We start from the raw sequence: 12,500 nt of genomic DNA, 5'->3' as shown, positions 1-12,500 counted from the left end.
GTCGGAGTGTGACATGCAAGTTGTCTGTTCGTCTGCGGCCGCACGCTTGACCAATTTAGCTTCCGTTCAGCTCAAGAAATGTGGTGGAATTCCGCTCGAAGTCTCCGGATGTCGAAGTGTAAACGATTCTTTTTCCGTGTCAGTTTAGGTCGGAAAGGGAAGCGGAGAGAGAGAGAGAGAGAGAGAGAGAGAGAGAGAGAGAGAGAGAGAGAGAGAGAGAGAGAGAACGGAGGTAGAAAAATTTGGAGTGAAGGCGTTTACGAGACTTATTTGGGAGGAGGGAAACAGAGTTTGATCGTTCTATTTCAACCATTTTTTGAATTATTGATATTATGAAACAAAATGAACATCGCTGCAATAATGATTATACACATTTCTGCAATGGTAGTTGCAGCGCCAATTCATGGCACAAAATCAACCAATAAGCTTCGTTTTATTTTGAAAAGTTTAGGAGAGATTTATATTTGTTAACTGTGTAGCAATTATTCAAAAATATAATGAATATATTTTTTCTAACACTACTCATTCCAACAGTGGATGGTTCAAAATTATGGCTGAAAATTTAGTTTAAAAAAGATTAGGCGTCGAGATACCAAATTAATAGGATAAATGAAGAAGAAAATACTAAAAACAATAAAAGTCCATGCAAAAAACAGCGAAGAATATGAAACTTTGAAAACTAGCAAAGATGGCAATAACACCTAAAAACTGTCAAAAAACTAAAACCAAATCGCCCAATAGAGTTCTTCTAAGGGACCGCTAATCAGGAAGGGCATGTCTGATCACCTTGAAGTCCCAAAACCAACAACGTAAATGATTTACTACAAAAAAAATATCTACTAAAAAATACCCAAAGAGACAAAAAAATCATTTCTTTTACTGGCAAGTTTCTTACGGAGTTGCAAGGAAACCATTTCACTTTTTTTATTTCCCTCTTTTTTCCCCTGGGTCGAAGGAGTCATTTGTATACATCAGCTTCCCGGCAAGTGGCAAGCTTTGATACGCTGGTGTTCGTCTCAAAAAAAAAAAAAAAAAAAAAAAAAAAAAAAAAAAAAATGCTGCATTGAGAGAGAGAGAGAGAGAGAGAGAGAGAGAGAGAGAGAGAGAGAGAGAGAGAGAGAGAGAGAGAGACTGGAAATGTCTTACTCTCGTGAAATGGACATGTGTCCCAAGGCAAACAAAAACAATTAAATTTCCTCCAAGGGAGACGGATCTGTTTTCTCAGGAAGAGCAAAATCATATAGTCCAGCAAATGTCAAAACAAGTACAGCGAGGGAGATTTATAAGATGGCTTACGTAACCAATTTTGAAAGACGCCTTAACAATTAACCCGAACAATGATAAAAAATCGACTAATTACTTACATAATATCGTCGAATAATAATAAAAACTCGATGAATTAATCACCTATTTTCTTCGAATAATAATACAAATTCGACGAATTAATCACTTAATTTCTTCGAATACTAATAAAAATTCGATTAAATAATCATTATAAATTCTTCGAATATTAAAAATTCGATGAATTAATCCTTTAATTTAGAACAATAAAAAAAAGATTAATTAATCATTACATTTCTTCAAAAAACATTTAAAAAATCGATAAATTAATCATTTAATTTATTCTAATAAAAAAATTTCCAATAACTAATCCTTTAATTTCTTAGAACAAAAAATCAATTAACTAATCATTTAATTTCTTCAAATAGTTAATATTCTAGTTATTAATTATATATTTTCTTTCTTTGCAGGAGAATGTTCCCTACAGTGCGAGCCTCCTTCACAGGACTAAAATCCGAAACACAGATACGCAGTTCTGTTGGATATCGTTCCCGTTGATAACAAACGATACAGGTAATGTGTTGAATAGTTTTTTTTTCTCATTAAGTCTAATTTCAATATGAGCTTCATATCTTTTTTCCTTATTCACATAGATCAAGGTCAAATATGCCGCTAACTTGCACAGCAATCCTCAAGAATTAGAATGTTCATATAATGAAATTATATGTGTTGAGAATTTATCAAAAGTTTAAACTAAAAAAAAAAGTCTTTACTATAACAAATATCAATTATTTTCCCAATAAAAGGTTGAGATTTTTTCAAAATAAGAAAAAAAAATCTCTTTTCTATTTTAACTATTAATTATTTTCCCTATAAGGGAGTGAGATTTTTTCAAAAGTTTAAAACCAAAAAAAAAATTCTTTACCATAATAAATATTAATTATTTCCCCCGATAAAATAGACCTAATATCAAGAAAAAATTAAACTTTTGATAAAAAAATAATGTTAGAAACAACACCCCCCCCCCCTGAAAATAATAAAAATAACCAATCAAACTGAAATTCTTACTAGACACCCAACGAATGTTTTCGTGAATTGACATATCAATATGTCAGAATACAGGAGTATCATTTAAAGCAGATGTCCTGATGGATCAAAAGGATATCATAACCGGCAATCATTTAATATAGCAGCGTTGCCAATTTATCTATCCCAGTGTTGCCATCATGGGCCTTTTTTATGAAACCCCATTTTCTAAGTGATTCTTGCTAGTTGCTATATAATATTTTGCGATATACGTCAAAATGATGAATGATTAAAATATGATTTTTTTAAAAATTTACTATTACTATTTAAATTATCATTAGGGAAATACAAAAAATATATTAATGAAAAATAAATCATTATACAGTAGCATCTCCCATAATTTTTCAATGATTAAACAAATCTACAATAATGTAATGTTTATTGTTATTATTCCAAACAGATACGCTTACCACCGATCGTCGTGGCTAGTGGCCGGAAAAGCAGATCCCCCTCCCCCCCTACCGGCTGTATCCGCATCCGGACTCCCCCTACACCGGCGACCAACTCAAGAAACAAATCGTCTCTTTCGAGAAAGTCAAACTCACCAACAACGAGATGGACAAACACGGACACGTAAGTGAAAACCAAAAATCTTTATTTACTTCACCATTACATACTGAAGTATGACCTGTTAGGGAGAGGGTCAAACAATATTTATGTTTGTAATATTGCTGAACTAGTGTATGTTCAAGCAAGATTATTGGCCTACTCACTCACTCCACTCACTCACTCACCTCACACACAATATGTGTATATATATATATATATATATATACTATATATATATATATATATATATATATATATATATATATATATATACACGAATGTGTGGTGTGCGTGTAAATGCGTATATTAACAAAATGCAATTAATCGATATTTGATCAAATGTAAATAGTTATGTAGTTTCAAACGTTACCTATATAATAAAAAACGACGAAAAGATTCATTTATTTAGGGTTGTTTGAAACATATACCGTTAAATGCATGTTAATTCATATAATATAAAACGTGTGATACCGCTAAGATCCTTGAATTCATTCTAATAGCTCGAATTTAATATTAGTTCTCAGAAACTCTGAATGGTAGCTTTTATTGCTATCAATAGTGTGTTCGGTGTAGAATGACACTTTTTCATGACACCGAGTCCATGATGCAAATTACAGACATGGGAGAGACAAAAGACACCTTAAATATCCATCACAAAAATAGCACGCGCTAATTATTTACAAGAATGGCTGCATATTTTTGCAATGTTCCTTGCTAAATTATAACGTCTAATGTATACATCTCTCATTTAAACTCTGCGTATGTAAGGAGAGAGAGAGAGAGAGAGAGAGAGAGGAGAGAGAGAGAGGAGAGAGAGATGAGGAGAGAGAGAGAGAGAGAGAGAGAGAGAGAATAACTGCTTTTTTTGCAATGTTGCTTGCTAAATTACAACGTCTAATGTATACATTTCTCACTAAAACTGCGTATGTGAGGAGAGAGAGAGAGAGAGAGAGAGAGAGAGAGAGAGAGAGAGAGTGATGAGAGAGGGAGAGAGAGAGAGAGAGAGAGAGAGAGAGAGAGAGAGAGAGAGGAGAGAGACGAGAGAGAGAGAGAATAACTGCTTTTTTGCAATGTTGCTTACTAAATTACAACGTCTAATGTATACATTTCTCACTAAAACTGCGTATGTGAGGAGAGAGAGAGAGAGAGAGAGAGAGAGAGAGAGAGAGAGAGAGAGTGAGAGAGTGAGAGAGAGAGAGAGAGAGAGAGAGAGAGAGAGAGAGAGACGAGAGGAGAGAGAGAGAGAGAGAGAGAGAGAGAATAACTGCTTTTTTGCAATGTTGCTTGCTAAATTACAACGTCTAATGTATACATTTCTCACTAAAACTAGCGTATGTGAGGAGAGAGAGAGAGAGAGAGAGAGAGAGAGAGAGAGAGAGAGAGAGAGAGAGAGAGAGAGAGAGAATAACTGCTTTTTTCAATGTTGCTTGCTTAATTGCAACGTCTAATGTATACAATTCTCACTTAAACTCTGCATATGCAAGAGAGAGAGAGAGAGAGAGAGAGAGAGAGAGAGAGAGAGAGAGAGAGAGAGAGAGAGAGACCCCAAGCGACAAATTATAAGAACTTATCAGCACAAAATAAAACAATGCAAACAAAAGTCTTCTCTACTTCATCTTTATTTTCATTACCTGGGCCGTAGTGACCACCGAGAATTTTGAACTTGGAAATTTAAAAAGTTTACCACTAAACCCTCAAACCAATTTTTTTCAAGTCCGTGCTTCGGCAACTAATAGCGAAAAACGAGGATGTGAAATGACACCTGACGGAAATTCCTAAAGATATCTCGCATGGTTTTCTTTGCTTTGGGAATTACTTCATAGATATCATTACAGTCAAAGCTGTAAGGTAGACTGTGGTCTGAGTGATGGACATGGCGCCAGCTGATCAGTGAGCTCTGTGACGAAGGATATTATATCCTTTGGGTAATATCCTTCAATTTCCTTTACCTTTTTTTTATATATTAAGGTAAACTTTTTTGACTGCACATATCACTGCCATTCCTGAAAAAAGCTCAAAAAACAACTGCACATTCCGTGAGATATAATCCGATAATATATACTGACTATGAGAGAGAGAGAGAGAGAGAGAGAGAGAGAGAGAGAGAGAGAGAGATTCATGTGTTTGACATCGGTGCCTGATTCCTTACTTAAGCCCAAACCTTCGCCGCTGCCACCCTCGGTAGAGTTGGGGAGGAACCAACCCTCTGTCGCGAATCATATGCGGAAAATTGGGGCCATATTTCACCTCCGGAATTAGAATGGTGAGGAATGCCTTCGTATTAACCCTGGGACAAAATATTCCTCCTATTTGCATTTTCCACGATTCGAGGAAATGTGGTGCTTTGAAGGACTTCAAAAACTAACACAAATTAATATATATATATATATATATATATATATATATATATATATATATATATATATATAATATGTGTGTAAGGAGATAAAATGACCTGCATACTAATATATATATACAATATAGTGTATGTATGTATGTACGTATACTGAAGATATATATATATATATATATATATATATATATATATATAAAGTTTGTGTGTAAGAAAAACAGACCTGCATACTAATTTCTTGTCGAAAATATTTAATCATCGTCATGAGATTATTCAGAATTATTCCGAAAATTAAGGAAGCACAAACAACTAATTTATAGTACTAGAATTTTTTTTCAATTCTAGAGAATGGACACTAAATTTTAAGAAATTTATAACAACACCGAAATACTCGAAGATAACGACTGAAATATTTGCTTGAGTAAAACGATATTACAACTTGGTAAAAATATTAATATATTATCATTAAATTGTTCAAAATTATTCAGAAAATTGAGTAAGCACAAACAATTAGTTTACACTACTAATTTTTTTTTTTTAGTTCTAGAGAACGGACATTAAATTTTGTGAAATTTATAACATCGAAATACTCGAAGATACCATAATTAGAGAAGACAAGATTTGCATGAGTAAACGATATTGCAACAAAAACGTAGCCTAATGCATAGAAGAATATGTAATCCCAAATGATGACAGTAATTAGAAAGTGGTTTTAAAATAAAAACAAAATTAACAAGAACTTAAAATATATTTATTAGGAACCGGAAGATTTATTCCAAGGAATGAATGTTGACAGAGCCCAGGATTAACCCAGTTATTGGTAGCTAATTAAGAAAATTTATAACCATAAAATAACTTCATTGCTTTAAAGGTGTCAGATGATGACACATACTACCTGAAAAAAAAGCCCTTTACGAGTGCCACGTGAAACCAACCAACCCTTGCAATGGCACTGTTGTATCCTGCCTCAGCAACTGAAGTCATCCACGTCACCTTTAGTTTCTGATTGAAGCCTCCCTCCCAGACGTATCCTGTTCTGGTGGCATTCAATCATGGGTATCCCGGAAGGACGTGTCTCCTTTGTCTCAACTGTTGGTTAACTTTCCTTTGATTTTATTCCCTTACGAAGCGTTCTTATTGTTTCTATGAATCCCTTGGAAAAAAAATATAATTAGGATACTCAATAGAAGATAATTAACTGTAAATTTAAATTGCTACAGTTTCCTCACAAAGCTAAATCTATGAACTTCTATCAAACCCTGAGAAATCAACATTCACAGACCAAAATAAATTTGTTTTAAAAAATTCTTTATGATCTTTTATCCACTTTTTGCATCAAAAATTTTCTCCCTTCCTTGATAATTATCCAACAAGGAGGATGCTGTATTAGCTGTATGCTCACTTCACTTGAAACGATATGGCGACTGACGATGCCTCCCCGGTATAAAAATGGCGAGAAATCTGACCCCCTTCAATTCCAGAGGGATTCACATCTCCCGTAAAAGGTTCCGGTTCACGAAAACCCTTAGGTTTGATGGCAGATTTCATTGATCCACCCACATAAAATTTCATGAGAATGTAACCAAGAGTAGAAAAATGACGTGAATTGAAAATACTCTATGCAACATAATGATTGGCAGATTTACAGCCTATGACCTTTAATGAACAACTCAAAGGAGCTCTATGATTTTCACAATAATGTTTATCGGAAAGGGAGACTTTATATCAGTTCCTTAGCGATTCCTACTCCTCTTCTCATTCCGTTGCCTCCATTGACCCCCTTCCCCTCAACACATCCTAGGGAGGGCCATCCCCCACCCATATCATCAGGAGGGGGGCACATCCCCCGCTCCCTACCTTAACTCCCCATTTACCCTACCAACACCGTCTTTAGTTCTCGCCGCGTAAGAGAGTGTCGCCTGTCTTCTGTCGCCCTCTGTGTATTGATTGTCTTCCTCCAACACCTCCTCGGGCCAGCCATAACCTCTTCCTTCAACACGCAAACACACACACATACACACACATTCCGCCGACTTCCCATTATGTCGTTCCATGTTCAAGGAATAAATGTTTCAAGGAATAGGAAGATTGCCTGTGTTATCTTTCCGCGGTTCTTTAAGAAAACTGACATTATGATCATTCTTCTTTTCACTTGTTCTTGCTAGGAAGTCGATCTTACCAGTGTGTTTTCTTTTAAAATAAGGGTATTTGTGTTAAAAGTTTTGTTCTACTTTTATGCTTATAAAAGCAGGGCTGGTTTGCCAAGTATCACAATATTTTATTCAACAAGTTTCACAATACCAAATGTCACTTTTATATTGCAAACTCTCTCTCTCTCTCTCTCTCTCTCTCTCTCTCTCTCTCTCTCTCTCTCTCTCTCTCTCACTCTCTCTCTCTCTCTCTTGGGGGATCCCAAGTATACGTTGTCTTACATCAAAACTGATTAAATTGTTCCCAAGATCTACATATATAACTTTGATTGTTCCAAGCCTCTCCTTCGTAGCTCAATTATCAAAAACATTTTTATCCGCTGTTGGATTAGTGAAACTTACTTTGATACGCGTATATAAATTTTGTAACGTCTTTAATTACGGTGGATATTGCATATCATTGACATTGTCTATCTTTAATAAGACTAATAATATTAATTTGGTTTACTATTTTCTTTAAACGGATAGAAATCCAATTCAAACATATTTTCATCCCTAAAGTATGATACCGACACAAATTTCGAGGTGCATACCTAAAATAGCCTTATGTTGAATTCAGTTTCTCTCAACGAAAGAGAGACTGCTTTTTTCCTGCAATAATGAACTCCAATTTTCTTGTCAGCATCGATACCAAGAACACCATTACGAAATTCATAATGAGATCCTATACCTTTGCAAATCGCCTCACGCCATCGTCAGTAGTGCGATATCTCCAACATCTTCAACCAGAAAAGCCATAATCAGGAAGCAACCAGGCGAAATGACCAATATCACTTTCCACCCCCTATAATCCCGACGTCAGCTATGAGAAATGGTCATAAAATTAGTAGCATATCGGCTAATTCGCGGCCATTGTTGTGAATACGACGATCGCAGCGCCCCTGGCGGCACCCCGGTGCTAACCCTGCTGGGCGCACGACCGTCTCCCGCCAAGTTTGAATGGTGCGGATAAACCCACGTGTTTTATCACTCGACGACGTCATTTTCACTCACAAAAGGAAAGCTCCCGTAAGGAGCTTTTGGTTGAGCATGAAATTTCCTTCCTGTGTTGTTCCTGCTACGCAGGATGGAGTCCTCTTTGTTTGTCTTTCTTCTTAAGGACCTCTGAAGGACCTTTCTTCTTTGGGCCGAATCAAATTGCATCCAAAATCACATTTCGTCGAAATGAACGAAATCTGAACAAAGCTCCTGAGGGTGTAACTATTTTTGTCACATGAAATCACAAGCAATTATTCGTCTTGGAGGGTGTAAATGTTTTTGCTACATGCAATAACAAACAATTGTCTTTGAGAGTGTAAATATTTTTGCCACATGAAATGGTAAACAACTATTCGTCTTTGAGGGTGTAACTGTTTTTGCTACATGCAATAACAAACAAATATGTCTTTGAGAGTGTAACTTTTTTTGCCAAATTAAATAACAAACAATTGTGTCTTTGAAGGTGTAATTGTTTTTGACAAATGAAAATAACAAACATTGGTGTCTTTGAGGGTGTTTGGCCACATGAATAACCCACAATTATTCGTCTTTATGTTAATTACATTCAACCATTGAGTCACTGACCTAAGAAATTTAATGATATCCGAAATGATTGTCACACTAAACGAGAGAGTAACTTATGTTTCATTACACAGGACTGTGATTGTGATGTTCTACCCTCAATCTGTGAACATTAAAATTATATTATATTCTTTTTTGTCTAGCTTCCAAAACAACCAAACTTATTAACTATTATTAGACTATATGTATTCATCCCAAGTCATTTCATAATCATGGCCCAATGTTGACGATGGATTTCTAAATTACTTTTCAGCGTCACCCAAGAAGACGTAAGTGGTTATGTTTAGAAGAATCAATGTCACTTTCTATAATGAATGTGGTCCAAGCAGGATTTGCGGAATGAGTCGGGGTGTGGGGAGAGGGAGAGGGGGGAGGGGGGGGGGTTAGGCTAATTGCAATGCCTGATGAACTGTGCAAAAGACTTGGCAAGAGGCTTCTAATTAGCCAAGACTTCGCCATGCCAAAACACGTTTATATTATGTTCTCGCTTGAGCGATGTGTTGTAAATTATTCAAACTGGATAAGAGAATATATAGAATATCATATACACAAAAGAATGAGATAAACCAGTGATTTTAGTTTTGACGTATATTAACGAAACTTTCACGGCATAAAGATATCATCAATATCCATAAAGAAAGGATTTGAATTATTAATATTTAAGAAAAAAATATCGTGATCGATAATATGAAGAGCATAAATTTCTAGAAACAAAACAAGAAGTACAAATAACATGGAATTGGGGAGTTCATTGTTTGTTAATAAAACTTATTCCGGAGCAGATCTTTGGTGTATACACACACACACACACACACACATATATATATATATATATATATATATATATACTGTAAATATATATATGTATATATATATATATATATATATCAATCTTAGACTTCAGTCTGGTTCTCCCGCATATAACTCCTACAGACAAGCACGAGTTACTCAGTGGAAGGAAGTGGGTGGGGGGAGATGTAAGATATTATAATTGACATAACAAAATACTTCAGTTTAATCTTAATCTGCTTTGAGTATGTGTCAGTGTGTTGTAAGGAGGAGGAGTTAACAAGAGTGTCTATATGCCGTAAGGGTTGCCTGACAGTGGTAGATGAGGGGCCGATGGGTGTCGGGGGGCGTGGGCGGCCTGCCAGATAGGTTTGACAAGATGGGCGGGGTTGAGCATCCCTCAACGTCAGCCCGTGCGGGTGTGCTGTCATCCGGGTTCCGCCCGACGATATTTTCATCAACATACGATACCGATACATCGGGTCGTACGCGATCATGCAAATTGCCTCTCTGTTCCCACATCACAAAGACATCGTGAATGCGCTTCGTTTCCGTGAAATATGGAGCAGCAGACGTCAATGCTGACGGCGGCTTGGTGGGTGAATGTGTGCTGCTGCCATGCAAGAAAATATAATGTAAAAATACGATTTATTGCTGCTTCAATAATGAATACTATACCACCGATAACGATAGTCTTAATAAAGATATCCATGTCAATGTAGTGGCAAGGAGGAAGTTACGAGCTAAGTTATACTAATGAAGAAATTAATTGATAATAATAATAATAATAATAATAATAATATTTTCTTCTGAAGAAAATATCAGTGTGTAAAAACTGGGTAAGGAATAGTTGAAGAAGTGGTGCTTTGAAAAAAAAAAGTGATGACTCTTGAAGACTAACATTCAATATATACATACATACATACACACACACACACAATATATATATATATATATATATATATATATATATATATATATATATATATATATATGTGTGTGTGTGTGTGTGTGTGTGTATTTATTTTTTGCAAAATAATACAATATACATAGTCTTCACTTCCACTCAGGGCCACATTCAAGTACATGGAATATTGGCAATAACAAAATTGCTCTAATTTTCTCACGTAAAACAATTCATTAATTCACAAATTTTTTCACTGAACTGTTATTGAAAACCTAGAGAAAACACACGAATGACCAGAACAGGAAATAAATTACATACCGTCTTTCTAAGAATAGTATGAAAACAGTGGAGTAGGACATATCGATGCTCTGAACATTTCCAATCTAAATAAAAGAATGAAAGAAGCAATTCTATAAAGAGTGCACCAATAGCATTACTCCTCCTGAGAGAGAGAGAGAGAGAGAGAGAGACCTTACAAATATTCCTTCAATAAGGGAGGAACAACGACATGCATAATGTGTGTTCGTATGAACCTTCTATGTACCTTCAGTGAGCGTAACAGAGAGCATCAATATTCCATATTTTGTTGTCACATATTCTCCCGGTTTTGCATATCGCTCTGAAATATACAAGGCCCGAAATTCATGCATGAATAATGCACGCAATGTCCTAGGGTTGCAAATGCAATAGTATTTCCCGTCGAATGCAAATTAACTTCCAAACGGGTTGTTAATGGAGAGGCTTGCTTAAAATTCCCCGCCACTTCTTCATAACTCATTTCCTTCAACGAGACATCAGTAATAGACCATCGTGTAATGCTGGCGAGTTTTCATTCAAGGCAGGATCATCCCAGACATAATAAACAATTAACTCTAACTTGATTAACACAACAGAATGTGAACTGCTATTTCTCAAGATCAGAATAATTTCGGACTTCCTTAAGAAAAATTACCAATTATCTCGCAGAGGACAACCGAAAGATCAATTATTAAAGGCCCAAAGACTGCTACTGGGGCCAAAAAGGTCCCTAGTTTCAGCATAGGAAGGGGAAGCGAACCATTTCTCAAGTTTCTGTTCGCAGGGGTATGTGACCAGACTCCATTAGCAATACCGGCTTCATAGAACCGAAAACGGCAGATAGATGATAATTAAAATCCTGAAGTGGGAGACTTGCTCACAAGTCGGCCATAGAAGAGGAAGAAAGACAGACTTTCACTCCTCCACAATGGAAAAAGCTCTAGGAGAAAAACAAATCTCGCTGAAAAATATCTAGTTGACAAGTTAATAAAAAATGTAAGATGGACCATGACCCAACTTCATTTACAAGGTAAGATTGGCCCTGTCTACATTAAGAAAAGCAACAAGATTTCGCCTTGCTGACGGAATAGAAAACGGGTTATTTGCAACTGAGTATCAGTCTTTCCAATGATAGAAGACATTGGAGATGGCGCATCAGGCAACCGACCCCTTAATGTAGAGATAACAGTGGTAAAGATTAGTTTTTTTCTACCAGCTTATGAAAACAAAAAGGAACCATTTGAAGACAAAGTAGATGAAACAGGACAATTCCTCAATACCAGGATGGCTTCGAGAAGTCGTTGAGAAATATAATACATGCATAAAAAATACTTTGGCCCGATAGGTAGCCCAAAAGGTGGGTGCTCGACATTAATAATTCATTGAGGTCATAGGCAAACACCTTTTTCGCATGCACAAAACCCTCTCTTTATAGATGGATAGATGCAAAGAGAAGGACAGAAAACAG

At 35.9% G+C, this 12,500-nt stretch overlaps 1 protein-coding gene across 1 annotated transcript in view; it reads left to right on the top strand.

Annotated features, from left to right (window-relative positions):
• The window catches only part of LOC137641614 (T-box transcription factor TBX20-like), a 139,120-nt gene that overhangs the window by 106,205 nt on the left and 20,415 nt on the right, over positions 1-12,500 (top strand). The window contains 4 exon segments of the mRNA XM_068374346.1: positions 1,752-1,791; positions 1,793-1,854; positions 2,768-2,828; positions 2,830-2,940. Coding sequence (XP_068230447.1) covers positions 1,752-1,791; positions 1,793-1,854; positions 2,768-2,828; positions 2,830-2,940 — 274 coding nt within the window.

This window comes from Palaemon carinicauda, chromosome 5 (assembly GCF_036898095.1).
Source record: "Palaemon carinicauda isolate YSFRI2023 chromosome 5, ASM3689809v2, whole genome shotgun sequence".
In the NCBI taxonomy this organism is placed as follows: Eukaryota; Metazoa; Arthropoda; class Malacostraca; order Decapoda; family Palaemonidae; genus Palaemon; species Palaemon carinicauda.
The sequence above is the reverse complement of the archived record's forward strand: the minus strand, read 5'-3'. Positions and strand labels throughout refer to the sequence as shown.